At 36.5% G+C, this 25500-nt stretch overlaps 1 protein-coding gene across 4 annotated transcripts in view; it reads left to right on the top strand.

Moving 5' to 3' along the window:
• cntn4 (contactin 4) overlaps positions 1-25500 on the top strand; it is a 175525-nt gene that overhangs the window by 62518 nt on the left and 87507 nt on the right. For all 4 annotated transcript variants that reach the window (XM_056256197.1, XM_056256199.1, XM_056256196.1 and 1 more), the window contains exon 4: positions 13565-13740. In XM_056256197.1, the coding sequence (XP_056112172.1) occupies positions 13565-13740 (176 nt within the window). The remainder of the gene's footprint in view (positions 1-13564; positions 13741-25500) is intronic.

Genomic DNA, 25500 nt, shown 5'->3' with positions numbered 1-25500 from the left:
CTGCTAAGTACCCTGCAAAGTTTCTGGATTGACAACCGTATTTAAATGGGCAATTAAATTGGAAACTGCAGTGATTGACAGGGATAACCAACGGACTACCATTTTTTAAAGTACTTAATTCATCAGTTTTTGTCTGGTACCGAAATGGGTATTGAGAATCTTGACATTTTACTGGTATTGGTACTGACTACTGAAATTTTGGTATTCTTCTGAATCTTGTCAGTGAATTAGTGGTTCACAAAATGATTGTGAAAATGAATTGGACTGATTCAGTTCCCAGGTTCAACTCACTGACTCTAGGTAACTGCTCACAGGAGGTGAACATTTTCATGAATAATGGCTTAAATTTCACTTTGTTCCATATAGCTATTGTATTACTTGAGATGATTTTAAATATAGTGCACAAGTCATATGGACCCCATTTTGTACTTTATGGTGTTTTTGCGTCCTTTTTGAAGCTTGAAAGCACTTGCAATCATGTAAATCATCAATGTAAATGCAAATGTTTGGTCAGAAATTTTTTTAAATGATTATTTGGAACGACACAAGGTTATGACGGCAGAATTGTATGTTTTTTTATTTAAACTATGCCTTTAAGCCCATGCACAAGCCCGGAGGATAATCAAAGTTGTGATTGTTGCTTTTGAGCTAAGGCATCTGGTGTGTGTGACTACGTTCTTGAAGAAAGGTTGTAGTAAAGAATGTGTTACGCAGAAAGACTTAAAGTGTGCAACAGATCCTCAAACTGCCTCCTGTCTCCTGAGCCAGATGGTGTTGTATAGCACTACGTAAAGTCTGTTTGAGCATGAGCACGTAAAGCATGTGCTCAGCAAATGGAGCGTCTGGTTAAATCTGTCATTGCTGTGAGGTGTTTGATGTTGTGATCCTATGTAATCATACTTCAGTACTATTATTTTTATGTCAAACTACAATTTAAAGTGAAAAAGTGCATTTCTACCTGATCTGACCTATACGTACCTTTGTTGGTGTAACTTAGTGCTGTCAGGTTTATTTGGCCATATAGAATCATTTTTGGGACTTGAATAAGTAAGGAATATTATCACAAAATAAACCCTAACAGGCTGATCGCTGTACATTAGTTTTGTTTATTATATGGATACTTATAAATAAATGGACATAACATATTTATCTGAGTTGCAATTAGTTTATTATGTGAGAAGAAAAAGTTGAAATTATCTCTCTTATGTATGAAATCACTTGCCCAAATAGTCAATCGTACAGTTTACTGCTTCAAGAATATACATAAACATCCATCTTTTGATCGACCAATCAGAATCAAGTACTGCTGGGAGCCGTGCACAGTTGATTTAGATGTTCACAATCAAGGACATTTTTAGATTACCTGACAAAACCTTTTTCTATATAATAACATCTATTTTTTATTTAATTTTTATAATTTTTTTGGATTAGTTAGTCTTAAGTTAGATATTAGCACTGTCACATAACCATTGGAATCGCATATTTTCCATGTGGTAAAAGTTGGGTTGATATATTATACTTGATATATTAATGCTTGTTTAATTTCAGCAGTTTAGTGAACATCTTGTGAGCTTAAATTGTATCACTCTACCACACCTAATTATTTTTTTTATCAGTATTATTTTCTACATATTAATTTCATAATATTAATAGAATATTTGAAGTGTCATTTTGTAAATAAGTTAATAAATTACATTTTTAAAGAAATTAATCATTTTATTCAGCAAGGGTGCATTAAATTGATCATTGCATATCAATTTACAATGTTACAGATGTTTACTTTTTCTTGAACTTTCTTATCATTTCTTCATCAAGTAATCCCTAATTATCCTTAAAAAATATGTATTGTGGTTCCCAGAAAAATATTAAGCAGAACAACATTTTCAACATTGATAACAATATTTCTTGTGCATCAAATGAGCATATTAGAATGATCTCTGAAGGATCATGTGACACTGAAGACAGCCTAGGGGCGGCAGTGGCTCAGTGGTTCATGTGGGTTGTCTACAAACCGGAAGGTTGGTGGTTCAATCCTCGGTTCCACCTGACCAAGTGTCGAGGTGTCCTTGAGCAAGACACCTAACCCCGGCTGCTCCCGACGAGCGGGATGGCGCCTTGCATGGCTGCCGTTGCCCGTCGGTGTATGAATGAGTGTGTGAATGGGTGAATGTGAGGCAAATGTAAAGCGCTTTGGTGGCCATTGGGTCTGTGAAAGCGCTATATAAATGCAGTCCATTTACCATTTGGTGAGCATAAGAAACATAGGTAGCAATTCATTTTACAGTCATGTTCCCCATGTACATACTGTATGTACTGATTATAAGTGCATGTACTGTAAAATAAATTCCAAGTGAAACATCTTTCAAAAATGTTTAAAAAATGTTACTGACTTTTGAACAGTAGAGTAGTAGGGCCGCATGGTAAATCGAAATATCGCAAAAGTACATAGCTCGATATGCATATCGCAATGGCTTACAATAACTGAATGATTTTTATACTTCAAAAGATTATGGAAAGTCTAAGTTTTATCTTGACGCAGACAGCAGAGAATAGACCGGATACATGACTGTTACATACGGGTGACATACTAAATGTTATTAGGTGAAATAAGCGTAGTAGGGCCTGCTCACATGCACAGGAAGCCGCCTCTCAGACAGCACTTTCAGTTCTCTTCTTGGTGAGTTTTCACGTAAACACAGTCAGTTATGTCTTAAGTGGAGAAAACAGTTAGCATGTGTAACAATATATTGGATCCGTGTAGCTTTTAAAGTGACATCAGCCTTCATAAGCCTGCTTCTGTCTGTGTGCTTAATGTTAATCAAACAACAATAGACAAAGAGAAAATTACTCACTGCTCTTTCACTGAATATCTTGTGTAGCTTTAATAAGAATCACAGTCTAAAACTAAGCAGTTTTATTTTTACATTTGAATATTCAATTTCTGTTGTTGAAACATTGTTGTTTATATAAATATAATTTAAATACATTTTACACACCTAAAGCATTATTGTGTCTAGGGCTGCAACTAACGATTATTTTGATAATCGATTAATCGGGCGATTAATTTTTCCGATTAATCGGATAAAAAAATCTATTTGATTTTTTGTTTATTATAACTAAATAAACCCCTAAATCAGGGTATTTATGTGTAAAAGTGTACTTTAAAAAGTGCAAAAGCCACACATTGAGTTTTACTCGTATCAATATTTGCATTGTTTCTAATGATAATTGCTGATGGCAAGTTGACAACCATGATTAATGTATAAAAAAAAAAAATTATATCCAACATATTGTGTTTTAACATCATTTTTGTTAAAATAATTTACACATACATGTTGTTCAGATGTGAAGATAAACATCTAAAATATATAATTCATTTAATTTTTATTTAAAATGAATTGAATTATAAGGATAAATTGATTAAATAAATATAGAAAGACTGAAAACAAGTGTGTGAACATAGAGTAGATCGCGTTTGAAAAACAATTAAAAATGCTATAAAGAGAGAACAGAATAGAGGTACGCAAGCTAACAGTCTTGATTAAAAGGACAGGAAAAATGATGCATTAATGCACAAGCATTCCCTGAAAACCACTGAGTACAGTGACTAAAAAAACAATATTTTACTGCTGCTGTTATTAACTGCCTTTATATTTAGTGCTTCACTTTGTAAACACCGTTTTAATTTAACCTATTTCTGCGGTAGCGCTATTTTAATCCATCACTTATGTTGCGAGCGAACTGATTGCGCAACCTGATGCTCGAGACAAAATACAGACATCCCAAGTCTCCCGGAAGTTCCGGGAGTCACCCGCATATTGATAGCGGCTCCCTGATGCCCGCAAATTATTCAAACTCCCGGAATCTAGAGCGCGCAAGCAAGAGCGCGCATGCGAGACAGAAGAGACTGTGCTCCAAACTATAGATATCCATAATAAAGGCTAGATATCTTACGGTGGAGTATCTATCGTCACCACCGGCGGCCATCTTGTCACAGGCAAGCTTTCTGGCGGGCTCTGTGGTACCTGCTGTAAGATGAGTGATCAGCACGAACACAAATACTCTTATCTCGTTGAAATCTTGACAGATTTACAAACGGTTTGGTTTCTTACAAACGTTATTAACGTGGCTATAATTCTGGATGATTATTTATTTATACACGTATTATTCATAAGTATGCAGTGTCATAACTACATCTCTGACGTTTATAACAAACCAAACCGGTTGAAAATTTAGCAAGTTATGGTTATTTAAAAAGTACATGCACCATTAAAACACAATGTTACGAGTGAGCGAGCTGCCTGTGACAAGATGGCCGCCAGGTGCAGACGTCGACCTCCATTGGCCAGCAGCGCGGACGAGACATCTAGCCTTTATGGATATCTGTGCTCCAAACCATGTAGCGCGCACGCACGGCAGAGCGACGGAGGGTGAGAGACCTTGTGTGTGTGCCTCATGAAGCGCATGTAAGACAGAGAGCATCATGATTGGCCTGTTTCAACCAATCACCAGTAAACGCTTCCCGTGTTGTAAGCAGACCAACTAATCGATAATAGGCATTCGTTGACAGCGATTTTCATAATCGATTATTATCGATTTTATCGATTAATTGTTGCAGCCCTAATTGTGTCGCATATCGAATATTGCACTTTTTAACGAGTTATCTCATTGTCCCATCTTCTCCCAATACTTTAACAGGGTGGCCGCGGGTCCTTAAAAAGTCTTAAAAAGTCTTAAATAAAGTTTTCCTAATAAAAGGCCTTAAAAAGTATTAAAATGTCTTAAATTCAGATTCGATGGGTCTTAAATATTTCTGGTCACATTACCGCTAACATTTCTCCAGTGTGACGGACCCAATGTCCGTCAAATAACCAGTGAAGCATCGAAGCGGGAAAATTCACGTTTATTTTTACGTTTCTGTCAATCTGAGGTGTCGTTGCCGCAACGCGTTGCGTCACTTGCGTCAAGTTGCGTGTCTTGCTTCGGACGAGGGTCTAAAACTCTGGAGTAATGTATGGACGGCAGGCGTAACCGTAGCAAAAGTTATGTGTTTTAAAATGACAATGCACTAGTGTAAACATAGGTATTCCACAGTCGAACTGATGTTCTCGAGCCAAATATAGTTATTTCAGTGAGTATATTGCTCGACGGCAGGAAGGAATGAACAAAACGTTGTTTTTTTTTCAATAATAAAAGGTAGTGCGTCGATTCAATTAAAAATATTACAGAATTCATTGAAGCCTGTTTGTAATGTATAATACACCGACCAATCGTTATCTGGCACAAGAAGTTAAAAATTTCATTAGACAATGTGAAGTGGAGCGGTAATTTTCCAGTCATTCATAAATCGTTTGAAAATAGATGGACAAACGAATTAACATTTATGAAGTGATCTGAATTAAACAATGGATGTTAATTGACTACAAAGCACTGCACAAAACCAGCACCAAAAGTCACATTACTGGTAAGTAGGCCTAGTATTAAAGTCACTTTTTATTTAGTCTATGTATATTGATGTGTTTACCATTTAATCAAACTATCATAGTTGGTTAAATGAAACACAGGCGCGACCTACAGGCCTATTGTGTGTAGTCTCTTATGTGATCAAGCCTGCATTTATTTGATAAAAAATACAGAAAAATATTATTACCATTTAAAATGTTTTTCTATTTTAAAAATATCATTTATTTCTGTGATACAAAGCTGGATTTTCAACAGCCATAACTCCAGTCTTCAGTGTCACATGATTTTTCAGAATGTCAGAAACAGTTTTTTTTTAACCTGTGATACTTTTTTCAGGATTCATTGATGAATAAAAAGTTTAAAAGAACAGTATTTAATTAAAATAGAAAGTCTTTACTGTCACTTTTGATCAATTTAGCACATATCAAAAAATAGCCCATTATTTATTTAAATTTTTTAAAAGAAAAAAAATATTACTGATCCCAAACTTTTGAACGGTCGTGTATATTGGTACAAAATATTTCTATTTTAAATAAATTTTTCTTTTTTTTAACTCAGAATCCTGAAAAAAGTATCAAAGGTTATAAGTATATTATAATAGTAGTTATATATTATAAATTGTGGAAATATTTCACAATATTACAGTTTTTTTTTTTTTTTTTTAGATAAAATAAATGCAGCCTTGATGAGCATAAAAGGCTTCTTTCAAAAACATTAGTGTCCAAACTTTTGGCCGGTACATATATTTTATATATATATACACATATATACACTCACCTAAAGGATTATTAGGAACACCATACTAATACTGTGTTTGACCCCCTTTCGCCTTCGGAACTGCCTTAATTCTACGTGGCATTGATTCAACAAGGTGCTGAAAGCATTCTTTAGAAATGTTGGCCCATATTGATAGGATAGCATCTTGCAGTTAATGGAGATTTGTGGGATGCACATCCAGGGCACGAAGCTCCCGTTCCACCACATCCCAAAGATGCTCTATTGGGTTGAGATCTGGTGACTGTGGGGTCCATTTTTGTACAGTGAACTCATCGTCATGTTCAAGAAACCAATTTGAAATGATTCGAGCTTTGTGACATGGTGCATTATCCTGCTGGAAGTAGCCATCAGAGGATGGGTACATGGTGCCCATAAAGGTATGGACTTGGTCAGAAACAATGCTCAGGTAGACCGTGGCATTTAAACGATGCCCAATTGGCACTAAGGGGCCTAAAGTGTGCCAAGAAAACATCCCGCACACCATTACACCACCACCACCAGCCTGCACAGTGGTAACAAGGCATGATGGATCCATGTTCTCATTCTGTTTACGCCAAATTCTGACTCTACCATCTGAATGTTTCAACAGAAATCGAGACTGATCAGACCAGGCAACATTTTTCCAGTCTTCAACTGTCCAATTTTGGTGAGCTCTTGCAAATTGTAGCCTCTTTTTCCTATTTGTAGTGGAGATGAGTGGTACCCGGTGGGGTCTTCTGCTGTTGTAGTCCATCCGCCTCAAGGTTGTGCGTGTTGTGGCTTCACAAATGCTTTGCTGCATACCTCGGTTGTAACGAGTGGTTATTTCAGTCAAAGTTGCTCTTCTATCAGCTTGAATCAGTCGGCCCATTCTCCTCTGACCTCTTGCATCAACAAGGCATCTTCGCCCACAGGACTGCCGCATACTGGATGTTTTTCAATTTTCACACCATTCTTTGTAAACCCTAGAAATGGTTGTTCGTGCAATCCCAGTAACTGAGCAGATTGTGAAATACTCAGACCGACCCGTCTGGCACCAACAACCATGCCACGCTCAAAATTGCTTAAATCACCTTTCTTTCCCATTCTGACATTCAGTTTGGAGTTCAGGAGATTGTCTTGACCAGGACCACACCCCTAAATGCATTGAAGCAACTGCCATGTGATTAATTGATTAGATAATTGCATTAATGAGAAATTGAACAGGTGTTCCTAATAATCCTTTAGGTGAGTGTATATATATATGCCCCTTTTTACATTTGAGCCCCTGCCCCTGAGGAACTCGATCTCTGCACGTCCCTGATAAACAGCGATTGATCATGTATTTCTGGTAGCGCTGTTGAGACTCGCTGCCTGTCTCTGTGAGAGATTTTATAGTGAGAAATCAAAACAAATGAGCATAACAGCACACATAAAAAAACTCACAGAAGATAAAACATACTACAGTCAAAACTCAAAATGTTTAGTTTTTTGTTTATAAAATATCATAAAGTTAAGTAACATAACATGACGGGAGCTATTTTGCTGAATCTTCTCACAATTACAAATGTTACATTGATTCATATTGATTCATACATTGAAGCAGTTCATATTAAATTACTTCAATTACTTAGGTTAAACATTAAATATTACATATACACATTTAATAGATTGTGTATTTTCATCACAGGTTTGGTCTTAAATTTTATTCAAAGTGGCATTAAAAAGGTCTTAAAAAGTCTTAAATTTAACTTGTTTATAGACACCCTATTTAAGTTCCTCTCTACTCTTTCACTATCTTTTAACTATCATTAAAATACCAAGAATAAAACAGAAAAAAGGCATGTTATATCATTGCTTACTGAAAAGCCCCGTTAACCTTCCATGGTCTGCCGCTTTGTAACACCTATTCCTTGTAGAGAAGGTTGGAGAGGCGGTATAATTGAAGTTTAACAACTTATTGTAAATTATACTGCTAGGTTCTCTTCATCTGAGACGACAGCTGCTCCTTATACTTCAGACGTCCCACCTTCTCTCTCTGCAGCTTCTCATTCTAATTCACTTCTCCTCTTTACCTCACTTCAAGAAGCTCAGCTTAAGACATGAAGGAGACTAGAGAATGCTATAGAGGATCCTTGCATCACCTCGTCGTGAAGTTGAGCGAGAATTGTCAATCAAAGGATAGCCTGTAGCCATAGTTACAGCAGCAGATGGGAAGTGGCCGTTTTTTAACGGTTACACAAAGTTTCTTGACATGCTGTCATATAGCAGCATTCTCATTTCTATGCTGATAATTGATCTTTTGAAATAAAGTTGTTACATTTTTCGGGAGAATGCGGCAGTATTTCTGGCCCCCATGATGAAACATGAACGAAGCATTGGCGTAGTGTGAAAATGCAAATGTGTCACAAAAACTTGGAGATAAAGAGAAATAACACAGGCTGTGTGTGACACGAACTGGATGTTTTGTCACCCAAGATGGGAACTGTAGGTGGTGAAATCTCAATTTCTTCCAAGGACAGGGGGTTAGTAATAACTGATGACATCCATTCGTACCCTTCTCTTGTTTCGATGCAATGTTACGTTAAATAATTAGATGTCTTAGAAGCGATATATCATTTGCGACATTTCAACCAACATTTCTTTTAGTTTGATTTCACATGATGTTGTCATTATTCTTAATTGCAAGTGCACTTTTATCCTTCACAAATTGCCAAATAAAGAATCTCAAACAAACAAGAAATAACCGCTCGTCCCTTTTTCTTTTCATCAGCCTTGCTAAGATCAAATGGAGCAGAGAAGGGCACTTGGAAACTAACAGGAAGGAGAAATCATCTTATTATTGAGCCTGAGATTTGGAAACTCACCACTCCTATCAATTACTGTGATCTCTAAAGACTGTGCAGTATCGTTCACCGTGGCCTACAAATATGAAATATTTATTGCGTTTTTGTGTTTGAAAACACTCGCAGTAGCGGTGGGTGTCTTTGATTTAGAGGTACTAGATTCAAATTAGACTCGAGAGCAGAAGTCCTGAAAGAAGCGATGTAGGGCTACACCCATATTATTTCTGCAATGCTTTGCATAGACGCACAGTCGCTTCCTGGTGTGAAGAGTTTGCAAATGACCCTCCTCTCAGGGGGCATTAGGGAGATTCTGTTTTTGTTTAGGAAAATAAGATGCATCTGTATACAAATGGGAAACAGACAAAGAAAACAAGATGTTGTACTACAAACACCATTTAGGAAAGCACAGTGTGAATGTACCACATGCTGAAAGGGGCAATTTAACATTTAGATTGCTCGCTAGTTAAAGGGATAGTCCACCCCAAAAATGAAAATTCTGTCATCATTTACCCACTCTTATGTCGTTCCAAACTGTATGCATTTTTTTTTTTCATTATGATATAATGAAGAATGTATTCTGAAACAGGTATTTGTCAATGGAAATCTAAACTGTTTAGTTACCAATATTCTTCAAAATATCTTCTTTTGTGTTCCACAGAAGAAAGAAAGTCATACAGGTTTAGAACAGCACGAGGGTGTGTAAACGATGAGTTTTTGGGTGGACTATCCCTTTAAAGGCCCCCTGAAATCAATTAAAATTAAGATTTTTATGACATCAACACAGACTAGCTTCTCATCACATCTTCTCTCCAATCGAATGCTCTCTACAATCTACAGCGTTTCGCTCCCTATGCTATAAACACCACCTCACCAAAGCAATCGTTGACACGTCACGGAGCAATATGGGTTGGAGATGTGTGTTTGGTTGCTCAAACGCTCGAGTTTTATTCCTTTTTCCAACTGTACGTTGGTTAAGAATAAAATGGCTAGAATTTATTCACACCTCTACTATTGAATCCAACGTATCATCAGCGTTCGGATTCGCTTCCATGGTGATGTCAAGTACGACTTGCAGTATGTGAGGTAAACTAAACGCTATTGGCTGTTTGAAAATGGGGAGGAGCCATTTAATATGTCCCACTTCCTGTTTCAGTGGAAATTACGTCAACGCATCATACAAAGCTGCTCGTTTCAAGGCACTTCAGTGGGCCTTTGGAAAGGACAAAGCTATTATTAATTCAGTCAAGTTTTGTGGCTTTTAGGTCATGTATGTTAGCTTGGAAGCAATTGTACAATTGTAAATGATTACAGAAAATAATGTTATAGCAGATTTAATTTCCCCAATCTTCCTCTTCCAGGAAAATATGATTGTAATATCTTGTTCACAGGGACATATACCAGTGCTGTCTACTGCAACATCTGCAGTCGAGATTGGTGGAAAGTGCCCCGCTTTTGCCTGACAGGCGGTCAAGGACATAACCCAAAACTTGCTGCTAACCCTAACCATATTGAGCCTGTAAGGCTAATCAGCCTGTCAGGCACAAACCAGGGCACCTTGTGTATATTGCAAATCAAAATGGTTGGACTAGTGTCTTGAACTGAAGGCTGTTGGCTATAAAATGTCAACATGAAAACAAAATTGACCCTATGCACTTTCTAATTTAGTTTCTGATTAGCACTTTCTAATTTCACTGTCTTGCAACCAATGATAGCCAGCGATAATTTTAGTAAAGTGTCAAAAATTTTGCATGATTATCTCACAATGTGTTTGCTTCTACGACCTATGTCTAGTACTAATAAATATACAACATGAAATGCATTTTGATCAATGCGATCTGGCATTAAAGCTTAAAACTACTGACCTCAATCTCCATTTGCAAAATTGTCATGCCAAATTGGCCTCTTTTCCCTACCCATGTCCACTTCCATATACTCCTCTTTCGCTACCTCTTTTTTTTTCAACTCACATAAAGAATACAATTGCCAAAGTCCGATTGATCTTGAATAAAAAACATCATCAGTATGTGCTAGTGGTAAACAAATAGTTTAACTTGTGTCGTAGCCTACAATTCAATAGGTGTCATCATCGTACAGTCTACATACATGTCGTACTCAAATTTATTAGATCCATGTCGTACAGTGCGATTTGTAAGGATCTTATAGGATTGCCAAAATCGCAATCTGGCATCTGTCTGTAGCAGGCATAAGACAATAGAACATTTAACATATACCTGTTTTCAAACTAAGCTCATGCTCCACTTGTCATCATGATGGTATCCCTCCAAAATAATGAAACCAACCAGATTACTTAAAATGTATCAGTTTTGTGAGCTCAAAAGAAAAAGAAAGTTCTAAATACTTAAAAATTTAAATTTAAGTTTGCCCTACTCAAACAAATTAATTATTTTGAGCATTTGGGTTTACAGTGAGCCCTACATAGATCTCTCATAAAACACACACACATAACCTCATGAATGCAGTATCATCCTCTTCACATTACCACGTTAATGATGAAAAGAGAACGATTTTTAAAAGTCTGGTTTATATGTGGGTTTTTGTATTGATTTGGGAGATTGTTTTATTTTAATAAGGCTGTTTGAAGGGTTGGAGAATCCGCTGATATCTTAACTGAATTAAATCCTTAAGTAATCTCAGTAAATTCCTAGTAATCACACTGCATGCTATAGAATACAGAAATGCTTACTTCAAATATTAGTTTTAATTGGTGCTCTGCCATGATAAAGCTCACATTTGATGCTGTATGACTTTGTGTTCAACAAGATGGATGGTCACAAGCCGTGCCATTCTGGGCATTAATCTTTGTATGGGAAAAAATACAGGCTTCTGAATTTATCAGGGCTACAGATGGTTGCTTTTCATTTAGCAGACACATTTTATGCAAAGCACTTTACAGTGCACTAATTGCAAGGACAATCCCCTTGGAGTTAGTGTAGTGTACTAAGTGCTTTACTCTGGAGTATAATAACAGCAGTGCATCTCAGTTACTCAATGCAGTTCACTGGTTGTTTTTATGTGGGATCTCACTTAGAACTTTTGTTTCACCAGCCCAGATTTGTACCCACATGTCTGATGACACCCGATAGTTGTGCAAAACAACCTGCTTCCGGCCATGTGCTTTCTTATTAAACTGTATTAGCTGATATTGACTGCTGCGTTTGTAAACCTGAAGATTTACTTTTTACATTTTATACTTTATATATTATGCAAAATTGTGTAAATTAAATTGTTAATAAATGGAAATATATTAACTATACATTCTGTATATTCATTCACCATTGGTCCCAAAATATGTAAATTAGGTGTCCAAATTCTTCCAATTCTTGTGAACATAATTTCTGTTGTCTTTTAAAGTCCCCCTGTAGTCAAAAATGTTATCCTTTACAACTCATTTTTTATCACCAAAATGACATATTTAAAAGGGTTTTCCTTGATTTTTTTTCTTCATGCCTTAAAATAACTTGAATGTACACTGTAAAAAAATTCTGCAAATTGATAAAATTAAATTAGCAGAATTTCACTTGGGCCAATTGAAACATTTAGATGTGACCAGTCACTAGAAAATTTTGAGTTGGGGAGGTTAGAAGTTTTTTACAGTGTAACTCTACACCCTTGCCTCGTTTAGTATACGCGGTTCTATGAATATGAAAATCTGCCTCCACTCACTCACACCAGCTCAGAGATCCACTCGTTGACGATCACACGTTGACGTGATTGGTTACAAGGTAGTTTGTGACGTCAGAAACACCAGTGATTTCAAACCATGTTTTTGAGACTGTCTTTGGTTCACTGCAGTTTGAAGGAGAAAATACTCAGCAATGGTGTTGACTTATGAATTTGACCATGGGTTGTCTTAAACCATATTAAAAACACCACATATAAACAACATTAAAAACTTGATTTTCACCACAGAAGGACTTTAAATGAAAATCAAACAAAGAGGTTTTTGTTAAATGTTTTGATTGAAAAGTGTGCTCTGTTGTCTTATTTTAAAATAAATCACATTTGGTTTGATATTTTATGTAATGTTTAGAGTAAAACGTGTCCAAATAGTTTGTAGAGCATATATATATATACTATATATACGTATACTGTATATGTATATATATATATATATATATATATATATATATATATGTTCAAAATTATTTTTATTTCAGTGGTTGCTTTTTCATACTTCAGGAGATTTTTAATTGAGGAATATTTTATTTGAGGAATATTTTATTTATGTATCAGTAGACACTTGTCACTTTTGATCAATTTAATTCATTCTTGTTGAATAAACGTATTATTATTATTTTTAAAACTTGCTGACCCCAAACTTTCGGTGTAGTGTAGTGTAAATTATGTATTTATAAAAATATTTTCAATGCTCTTATTTTTGAGGATAAGAGTAGGCCTATAGAGCTATAACATGGCCTTGCTGTGACAGTGATGGAAGGTCATGATGAGAAATGAGTTCATATTGAAATCTCTGAACTGTAAACTCCTTTGTCTTGTAGGTGGAAGCTAAATGGCAGTCTGGTCAATCCTAAACCCGGCTTACATCACAGCCTTTCTGGAGGCAACCTTCGCATCAACCATCTCAATAAAGATGAGGACGCCGGGACGTACCAGTGCCTTGCTTCCAACTCTTTCGGGACTATTGTCAGCAGGGAGGCCAGCCTAACCTTTGCCTGTAAGTCACTTTCTGATCTCTGATCACACTTGCAGCACAGATAAGGTCCAAACAAACAGGACATTGCAGACCTGACAGCACGGACTGGTACGCTGGCCCTTGTACTCCTCACCGATAACATGATCAAAATGAAAATGTTTTCCCTGAGGAGAGCCTGTTCGCTTTCTCACCCTCTCCCATTCTTGTTTCTCTCGCACTCTGTCTGTATCTCACATATACACACAGGTTGTTCATGGGCCAGATTCAGTCCTGCAGTCATCATTTTACATCAGCTGAAAATGAGATATCAAAGAATTAGTTTCAGTAAAACACATTCAGGCCTTGTGCCCCTTGTTATGGCTGGTTTGAAAGCTACGACTGGCATGTAATTGGTTCAAGCTACACCCTTTCCACACAGCCTTTAAAAAAGCCCTATCCAGCCCATAAAATAATGAGACCATGTAGAACAGCAAACTAGCTGTCACCGATATGTTCTGTTTGTTTCATGGACCTTCTATTTGTTTTTGTTTGTCACATGTGTTCCTAGTTCTGTTTGCCGGCACTGATCAGTCACCATGGACACCTTCATAATCACCACAGCTGTTTGTCATTGTGTCATCACCACCGTGTATTTAGGTTCCTCCTTTTCACTCAGTTGTTGTCTGGTATTGCTCGTGTTAGCACGCTGTTTCGTATGTTGGCTGTTTATTCTAAGTATTAAATTAAGTCTTATGTTATTGAATCATCGTCTTCATCTTCTGTGGAGCGTTACACTAGCGTACTAATTGTATAATTTCTGCAGTGTATACTGCACTCACTATTTGAATTTTGTGTAAGCATAGAAAACCTGAGTGACCTACTACATAATGTGCAGACCACTCTGTGTGAAATACAGACCCCACAATGCAATGCACTCAACCTGGATGTACAATGTGGCAAATTAACTGGAATATCTATTTTGTTTTATTTTTATTTGTATGTTATTTTATAAATGTGGGCTACAATAATAAATAATAGTACTAATACTTTTTTTCATAAATTCGTTTATTTAACAATTGTTAATTAAGCAATTTTCACTCAAAATTAAATATATATATATATATATATATATATTAACCCTGAGCAAGTTTTAATTTCCAAAATGAAAAATGGTCTGCTTGCTGCCTTAAAAAGGCAAACTAAGTAAAGTAAGTAAAAATTAGATCAATTTAGATACGTTGTCATAAATGTATTATAACTTTTCAAACTCGGGGCACCAGTCAGTACAAAAACAAAGTTGACATACCAGCATTACTGCTGTACCGGTAGTACCGAGTACCAGGTATATTCAGTACACGCTGATAGACACTGCATTCAAACGCTCTTGTTCGTGTTTGTTTGAGGTCAAAGGTTTTTTATTTACAGTGTTTTCTCTATTTAAGTGCTGAACATTGTAGCCAATCACATTCATATCTGTTGAGCGCGTAAACTCGCTAGTCACAGCTGAAAATGCTCACGGTTTTGGTTTGTTCAACGTGAGCTGCATGCTCGCGAATTCTTACATTATAACCAACAAAGTGGAAACACAATGTAAATAAGAGATTCACGATACAATTAGGACAGCTTATTTTATTATAAGTTTTCGATAGTGAAGAAAACTGAGCTTGCAATTTAGAGATTGAAGTCATTATAAAAGGAGGGCTCTTCTCTTGCTTTCTGTTTATTACCCATTCACAATCTGAATACAAGTTTAGTTTTTCATGCTGAAAAGTTTCTGGATTGACAACCGTGTTTAAATGCGCTATTGAATCGGAAACTGAGATGATCGACAGTAATAACCAACGGACGGGACAAAATCTGGTAAAGAACTTAATTCAACAGTTTTTCCTCTAGTACGGAAATTGGTACAGAGAACTGAAAGGGTTTTGCTATGACTATTGAATTTCCCCCATCATGACATTTAAAATCACACTGATTGGCTGACACGTCTTTGTATATGGCACTGATAGCAAACGACAAACAAGCCTTTCCGATTGAATTCTGTTCCCAGCAAGGCCACTGCCTGAAGACGATGGCACTGCAGGGCAGGGAACAATCCAATTCGGTGGGGAGGAAGTCCGCTGTCATCGTAAGACGATTGGCTGACAGATCCATCAATCGCTGGTCTCTGACCTTACTAGGCTTCAGTTGTTGTCGTGTGGTGGGGGCACGCGTCTCTGACTGCTCCACATCCATCTTCTTTATTACTCTCTCCATAGCTTAATTAACTCCGCCGCATGATGGAGTGGTGCAGGTTCAAGAGAATAATTTAAAGGGCAGCTGATGTTATTAGATGGGATATTTTCTAATTTGGTATCTAATGCAGGAGAATTTGTAGGAGACCACGTTGTGCATGAGAATGCATAAAGGTGAAGTCAAGAAGCCATATTTCGAACTTGTATTCGTTTTAATGCTGTAAAGTGGATGGAGGAAGATGCTGATTTCAGACCGCTTCATGAAGTAGCATGGAGAAATTAATATTAGAGGTTTGTGGCTGTTGGTTCATATGTATAACCTTTAAGGTTGTTTATATGCTAGTGTTCTTCTAAAAGTCGACCAAATTAATGTATACATTCTTTTTTAAATTCACGCTTTAGAAATTAAAAAAAAATATTAATGACTCATCTTGCACTCATAGGCATATCCATTTTTTTTTATCTAATAAAAGAGCTAGATGCTGAGCGTATTTCATGGATATATATACTACTCATATTTATCTCATAAGGAATTGTGAATTACATAATTAAATATAAAAATAATATATAAATATGTGTAATATAAAAGCGGAGCACATATCATTCCTTAACAACATGACATTTAGAGTTCATAGTGGTTCTGTTCATAAACTGATGTTATCATTAAAAATTAGGGTTGCAAAGGGGCTGAAAATTACCAGTACATTTTTAAAGAAATCCTGGAAATTTTCCAAAAATTCTGGAAAGTTTCTGAAAACTTTGCAACCCTATTAAAAATACATTTTTATATGGAGAAAATTAATAGATTTTTAAATCAGACTGTTGCTCTTCTTTTGTTAATTTCAAAAACTTGTTTCAATAATAAATGCATTAACACATGAAAGAAAATTGTTATTTATGCCATTTCATGTTTTTTTTGTTTTTTTTGGTTTTTATATGTAATTTTATATAATTTGCACAAATTTTTTTGTTTTTTATGCAGACTTTTAGCAGCGTTCTGTCAGGACTAGCTTTAGAAATAATAGGGGGCTCATGAACTAGTTTGCGCCTCTTAGAATGTATTTGTCTCTAAACAGCTCTGCCTTTTCTTTTCAAATAAATGACTGTGAAAATCACTTAATTTGTGAAAATACATTTATGGTTACTTTGGTGTAAGCTTGTACGGTGCCTTTGTGTGCTTTCAAATTATCAAAAGTACTCGTTATTAAAGAGACTTTCATTGGAAGTGATAAAATGTTTTCTTTTTCACTCTCTGAATAGAACTGGATGAATTAAGCAGATATTGAAAGGGTTGTCAGCAGATGCATAGGAAATGAGAAAAATTGTCAGTGTCGATGCACCAATCCCTAAAGCAGTAATTGCATTCTGGGGAATTGCAGAATGTTTTTAATTAAAATGCCACTGATAGAGAAGGCTGTGTGCTGCGTCTTAATCATATTTCACATATGTACCATCTTCTCATTTTCATATTTGAGTCTTGAAAAAGACCTCACTCTAAATTTGCAATAACAATTAAAGTTCTTTTTGACTTGGTAAGAAATTAAACTGTGTATGTGTAGCGTTAACAACATGTTGAACATTGTGGTGACAGGTTGAATAGAGTATTTTGCAGTTCAGCTGATGTTATTTGATGGGTCAGTGAATGCTGAAGACATTACCTACTATATAGTGAAGATACCAGGTGTAGTTGTCACAATGCCTGCATCTCAGTAACGATGAGGTTTGGAGGCGGATTGCATAAATGCTTGTTTTCTTTAGAAGTAGTTTCAACCATCTTTAAAATTGTTTTAAATTAGGATTGTTTTTGTGAATGTTATCCACTGTACTAGAACTAAAGGACTAAACCACAGTGTTATACATTAAAGCAATTGTGAACTACTGTATATCATGTAGTATAAACTGTATTCTTCTTCATAAGTGTCTGGTTTATATTGAGGCAAATTTACTTTTTTTATATGTTCCAGTTTTATACAGTTAAGTAATTACTAATTGCATTGGCTGAAACATGGGTTTGATATTTTTGTGTGCTCTCCTTTTGCATTTTTTATTAATCATTTGCATTTCATAAAAGTTTTGCTGTTTAAATATCTAGTTCAGTCATTAAACTCCAGAGGGCGCAGGCTTATAGGTCCTTTATGCCGGGGACATACTTAACGATTAGCTGAAACATTCTAAGACTGAACTGAACACACTTACAGACTGTTTCCAACGACTGAAGCAGATTTTAAACACCGACTGAACGCAACTGTCTCTGACTTGGCACTTTTGGGGATGTTCAGTCGTAAGTATCAAATTACATTTATAATCTGCCTTACAGTCGTTAAGTGTGTCCCCTGCTTTACATGCAATCTGCAAGCAATCCTATTATTACTGCATGGCACAAGCTGATTGGCCTCTGTTGTTTCGGCAGCCAATGAGATTGCTTGCTCAACATTTAAATAGTCTAGTTCAATTGTGTTCTAGGCTAGTTGTGCAGTGCGCTATCAGAGTTCACACTCTGAAACCTTCCCTCCGCCTTCCCCAGCTCCACCTGCCTTGATATGCTATGGAATTTATGTATGTCTTTTTATGCAGCAACAGCATATCTTACATTCTCATAGTCTCATCCTCAGACATCATGCCCATGGACCATTAGCTGAACATCTGATGCATAAGGCACACAGAACAGGAAAAACTTTGTGAGTTTCAAAGTCGTCATCTGATTGACTTGCGATGAAGTCCAGAGTTCACAAAGAATCCAGAAAGAATTCATAACATTCTTTTACAGTCGTGATCTCATTATAATTTCATGTAGCCTATTTGACAGATTTGTGCTGCACATGTTGCACTTATCTTACTGTATCTTCCTTTTCAAAGTGATTCCAATCATATTTAAAGCGATTTAAAACCACCATGGCGAACATCGAGCATCTGAAGTTGCTCAGCTGAAGGAAATAATCCATTATTTGTCGGCTTTAAAGCTGCCGTCGGCAACATTTGTTTGATCATATTCAGTGAAATCGACACTATAATCCGACAGAACAACATAAATAAATTGGTTTTAGGAATAAAAAAAAAGAGCTTCTAACTCCACCTGGAGCGTGTTATTTGTTTTGCAAAAATCCACAGCTCCCGGATCATCGGGTGTAATCAGCGCAGGGGGGGTGTGAGATCTGACTGTCAATCACAGATCGGGCACACGCCACCCCTCGCGCACGCTACAATCACATGCACACGCCTGAAGTTCGCACAGTAACGAAGAGTGATGGCGGAACACTAACAAATCAAGTAAGCTCATTTAGAGTATAAATGACGTTAGCAATTGCAATCTATCGGTAGATTAGCCAGGACAGCATACCTCCAAATACTCCATGGTGTTGATGGATGCTGATGAGACGGGCGCGTTCACAGAAAATCTGGTGCACACGCACTCGAGCACGAACTCGGTGGGAGGGTATTCGTTGATAGTGGGGGAGGGGCATGAGAGTTGTAAACATTCAAAATTTTGCCTAAGTCCACTAAATCTGCCAGACTTCCCGACTGCAGCTTTAATATATCAGCCTAATTTTCTTATCGGATCGATAACCATAACATTGCCATTTATCGGCCGATACGGCTGTGGTGGCCAATATATCGTGCATCCTTAGTCCAGGCGTTCTGCTGTCAGTCTGAAGGTCTAGCTACGTGAGACTAACATGCTCACATTTAACATTGCCATATTCAATAACATGCTAAAACTAGTTTAAAATATTGTTGTAAATCCACGAAGTAGTTGATAATACATTTAAAATACTGATATATTGTGTACGGTCGCTTTTCTTTTAGTTTAGATAACATAGTCTAGATAGTTAAGTTAAACTGATGTTCTTCTCAATTCATTTTAAAAAAATAGTTGGTTCCCATTTTGACAACTTACCCCATGTAGTGTGCGAACATGCCCCACATATTAATGAACTATATCTTTTTTCTGAGCAATAATGGTTAGCTTTTTTTGTAGCCAAGAATTTGAATATATGTGACTAACAAAGAGAGAGAGTGCGAGAGCTGTTAATCAATTATTTGAGGAAGTTCTTTTTATTCTGTCCAGTGAAAAACAGCTGGAGTTCCTCTGCCAGTCTGATTTGAGTATTATATCTCCTTCCTGTGGTGGGAGGGTCGCGGGTTTCACCAGTCTTTATAAAGATGCGACGGCTCACTAGGACCATAAGTTATGCTGGCATTTACAAATCACCCATGGTTGCGGCACTTGATAGTCAGGTTCATTTAGATTACTGTATATCCAATCAGAACGGTTTTGCAGAGCTGGAAGTTCTTCAGTGGTGTAGTTTTTCTTCATTTCAAACTGTTATGAATTGCAGAATAGGAAAGTGCTCATGGGACATTACATCATTGGCAGCCTCCTGTATTCCTTCTCAGTCCAAATGCATACCTGATACTTGAGTAAATACACAAACTGTGGTTACACTTTATTTTAAGGTGTCTGTGTTACAGTGTAATTATTTAAGTATTGAGTAATATTAATTAACAACATTACTATAGGGTTAGGGTTAGAAATAGGGTTTGGTTTTGGGTTAGTTGCATGTTATTATGCATAATTTATCGTTATTACTACAGTAACTACATGTAACAAGGACACTGATAAAGTGTTACCCAAACTGTTATTGATTTAAGATGAAATAAATTCTATTTTATTTATTATTTTGGGTAGAATCATAGACTGTAAAAAAATAAGGACGTAGTGTCCCTTACGTAACCCGTAGGTTTCTGAAGAGCATTTTTGAAGGCCAAAGTGGGCAGAGCCGGCCGTCGCCATCTTGGCAGCGCGTCACCGCGCGTCACTCCCGGATATCCGAAAATGGGCTAAAAGGCGGGATTAGCTGGGGTGACGTGACGGCTAACAGACAGCAGACAAACGGCTAGTAGTGACATCAGCGGCAATCCACCTGTCACTCAAGTGGCCACGCCCTTAATTATGCAGAACTTTACTGCTTAATATAATTTAAACAAATGAGTTATAAAAAAGTTCACCCCCCTCACAGTTGTCACAGGGTGCTTCTCAATTCTTATTTGTGCATCCTCGTTACCTTTCCTCGTTTCCTTTCCCTTGCGTCTCAGCGCCACCCCCTGTAGGATACGAGGGGAGGCTGCAAGGAAAGAAAAGGAGGACGGAGGAATCGAATGAAAGCTTTTTTTATACATTGGAATACTTGATCACTCGAGTGTCACTCCACAGCGTCATCAGCAGCGCTCAAAGGATCTGCCCTTATGTTGTATTAGTTTGGAAGCCTCTGGAAGCCTCCTCACTCCTCGATCCTCGCCTCCTCGCGGTGCAATTAGAGAGTTGAGATGTCCTTCAAGATGGCTGAGCTCGATCGGTTTCCGGGTCATAGGATGGAGGACGGAGGATCGGAAACGAGGAGGGATATTGAGAAGCACCCATAGAGGGCAAAATTAGCTATATAAACCAAAACCACTTTTTGTGCAAGGCTGTAAACATTTTTTTTTCTGCTGTGAAGTTAGGCATATTAACCCCCTGGGGTCGGCTATCGCGCCGGCGCGATAGGCAGACTTTTTTTCTTATCAGTGCAAAAGAGACTCAAAATACTCTGTTGATTTTAATCTTACATGTAAGTGTTATACATCAGTCGATCCTGTTTAGTGTATATTATTTTTCTGTATACTCACAATAAAAACAAAGTGTTGTGCTTTTTGTCAAATGAAGAAAAATAAACATGATGCGAGTTTTGCCTTCTCTCTGTCAGTGCAGTCCATTCTGAAACGCGTCCGAAAAATTAACTCTAACTCTGCAAATACTTGTCACACAGGCACGAGAGATTTTTCTTTATGAAGCTTGAATTCTCTTCTTTTCAATGAAGTAATTTATATAAAAAACAAATATTCTCAGTTTATGTAATCTGTATGAAAAGAGAGTGCTGTCAGAATTTTTTTCCCCAGCTCATTACACTTCATTACGCGTTAATCTGACACGCCCACGGAGAACGCGCGCTATTCAAACGCAAATGTAGAGGAAAGCCATGACAACGCCCACATCAGCTGTTCCACCGCGGCGGTAAAATGTGGGGTGTATTTGCTACCTTTTACCGCTAAGAGGCGCTACAATCATAGACTCTGAAAAGTGTTCGTTTATTCTCTCTAATGCGTAATCTGCTGCTCATTCAGAGCGATTGAAAGCTGGTAGCAGATGAATTCAACAAGTGAAACGTAGTTAAAATAATTCATTACCACAATACTGAAATTAGGCTGAAATACTGAAATGAAATTGAATAAATAATGAAAACATAAAACATTGCAATAAAAACATTTAGGCTACATCAATGAAGCTTTACAAAAGCATAAGACTTTAACTCTAACAGCGTACAAACGGTGGCTCAGTGATCAACGCATCAACACGAGCTTCAGGGAGCTTCAATCGACCCGAGATCGAATCTCAATGTGGCATACATGTTGTTAACCGATGTTGGCCAACAGCGTTTATATTTTACCTTCTTGATGCTTAAATAGCTAACTGTTTATAACTGTTTACTTATTTAAAGTCAAGAGTTTTGTTTAATTATCATTACAACATAAATTTGCTACATTCCAGTAGAACCGCAGCCGCTGCACAAAGGACACAAACTGATGAAGGAAGATTGTCAGCCGATTGCATCAGAAAATGAAAATGAAGAAGCTCGTCTTTAGTCTGCTAAATTATTGTGTAATGTAAAAGAACACTAAAATTACTTAAGTTTGAAACCAAGTTCGAACATTTCAAGGTTTAAATAAAGTGTTTTTTTTTATTTAAAACAGGGTTGCATCGGGTTTAGAGTTTATTTCTTTTGCGATGCAAAATAAGAAACACTAGGCTAATATTATTCTTGCGACATTTTAAATTTGTATTGCCAAATAAATGACATTAAACAATTAAAACAGTAGGCCTACAAAACGAAAATTGTCCAAAGCAACATAATTAAATTAAAACATGCGTTTTTCTTTGCCTCTCTCGCGCTGAATCTCTTTTTAACAAGTTTATTTAGTCTCCCTCGCTCTCCATATGAAAGAGGAACATTAACACCTAGGCCTATTGTCCTGCGCGCACAGCACTGAACTGTCCCCCAACCCCCCACAGGCTATCGGAGTCTGAGGCTGATTTAACACAAAGAGAAGTCGTAATTCACACTTAAATCGCTATTCTAGACAGTGTTGATAATGAAGGAATTAAATGATTTAAGTTACATGTAGCCTAGTGAAATTTCTGTCATAAAAGTTTATTACTAAATATTTCATTATTTCAATAATTGATGAAATAAAACTGGTTTGGGCCAGCTTTTTCCAAGCAAAACTAAATATAATCTGAAAAAACGCATGTTCATTTGTTGTCATGAACAAAATGTTCAACTTAATATTAAATTCTACAGGGATCTTTGGATCCTTTCAACCAGGCATGCAATTTGTGAATTAAGTTTTTATTATTTTTTTTATTATTCAAATAAATATCGAACCACGGTGCTTCGTGGTAATGCTGCTAAATTAAATAACATGTAGGCCTATAGAATAATTATGAACTTAAATGAAACAATATCGCAACATTTCGACAAATACATTATTTGATCTGTTTTTACATTTTAATTCAGGGCGATTTAGCCTGCTACATTTCATTAGAGCGAGATTTTCACCCTTGTCATTTTCTCATTGGGAAGCGCTTACATAGGCTACATGTTTGAGTAGATCCTCTGTACCTCTCGTTTTCATATGGATTACATAATCAGATAACATTTATTAGCCTGAATATTTAGACATTTAAAGGCATTAGACAGAGCCGATTTCTTATAGTGACTGAGCTGAAGTGGCTTTCGGTTCATTTTTGTGACGCGCAGTTCCCGGAGACAGAGACGACAGATAAACTTTTGTCGTTAGCAAAAGTTCGAATAAAACCCGATTTTAGAAAAATGCATAGGGCCACTCGGCGTGGTCTGCCAAAACACTTAATTATAAACTTCAATATTTCATTTAAAATAATCTCAAAACGCTTTGTGAAATTTTGAAAAGCCGTGCATGCATTAAGGCCACTTGAACTATGGACAACTGAAACGCTGGTTTTGATTTTATTGTTTATCGTTGTTTAAACGTGCTTGTTCTGTTGCATATCTCTATTTTATATTTGATATGGTCTATTGGTGAAGTAGCCTATAGCATTGATTACTGTGGAGGGAGGGGTGTGGGGATTCAAATAATTCAGCAGAAGCAGGGATGTTTAGACCAGAAGGAAATCCCCGTCCCCCTGGCAAATCACACTTTACTTAAAACCATGTTTTTAAAAACTCTAGGTTGTAGGGAATCAAAAAAAATAATAATAATAGGCCTAATAAAATATATATATATATATATATTGGCTATATATATAAAATTACTTTTTTTACAGAACTGCTTTTGAAATTACGATTGGCCTCATACGATTGGTACAGATGCAAAGTCGTTCTGTTGGATACTATTGTTCCTTAGTGTAAAATGGAAATGCATGGTAATTTTATTTTATAAATATAAGCAAAAAACTGTATGGTGTACCAGAGTTTTAGAGCTACACAAATCTCTCTGCATTAATAAATATAAAATTTACAATAGACCATGTTTGTTCGGGATTTGAACCCGTGTCATCTTGATGATCGAACCGTAAGTTCTACCACTCGGCTATGAATTTTCTCACTGAGAAATGCCCAAACGTTTGTTTGTCATGAGCGAGAAAACGTTTTGTCGTTAGCCTGTGAGTGTAGGCCTACTTTAGCCTACATGAATAAAAGTAGACCTTTTACAGTTTTAAAAGATGATATCTTATCTGTATGACCAACAATTACGCAGTAAGTTCTTTTAGCTGTTATGAGAAAAATAAATTCAAATGAACGCGCCGCCGCGTTTGTCAAACTCTAATTCAACATGCCAGAATAAAGCCAGATTTTAGAATAATGCATAGCCACTCGGCGTGGTGTGCCAAAATACCCTAATTATAAACTTCAATATTTCATTCAAAACCATCTCAAAACGCTTTGTGACATTTTAAAAAGCCGTGAATGTATTAAGGCCACTGGAACCCGGATCGTAACTGCAACGCGCTGCATGTCTCAATACAGGAGCAGAAGCGCTGGTTCAGATTGTATTGTTTGTTGTTTAAACGTGCATGTTGCATATTTAAAAATATTTGTTTAAAAATAAATGTTTGTTGTAGGCTTATTTGCAAATTACCATAACTTGTAGAATTTCATCCTTACTGTTAATTGACATTAGCCCCACTTACGTTTTGATAAATGTCCCTTTGCGCAACCTGGCGGTCATTTCGCGAACGACTTTGAAATGCGACTGGTTTATTTTTATTGTATTGGTCTACTTTAAAAAATAATACTTTATAAGACATTTATGGAAAAAGACTATTTTCTTTTCAAGATTCTGTAGAATGGCCCATATAGCATTTGACTAGAATTTGTTTCCAGGTATGACTAAAAATGTGCTTTTGGCTTTCATTTATATTTTGATTGTTTGTATATATATATATATATATATATATATATATATATATATATATATATATATATATATATAT

The sequence above is a fragment of the Rhinichthys klamathensis genome, unplaced genomic scaffold, assembly GCF_029890125.1.
Source record: "Rhinichthys klamathensis goyatoka isolate OS25496 unplaced genomic scaffold, OSU_Roscu_1.1 h1tg000124l_1, whole genome shotgun sequence".
NCBI lineage: Eukaryota > Metazoa > Chordata > Actinopteri > Cypriniformes > Leuciscidae > Rhinichthys > Rhinichthys klamathensis.
Note: the sequence above shows the minus strand (reverse complement) of the source record. Positions and strands in the feature narration are given on the sequence as shown.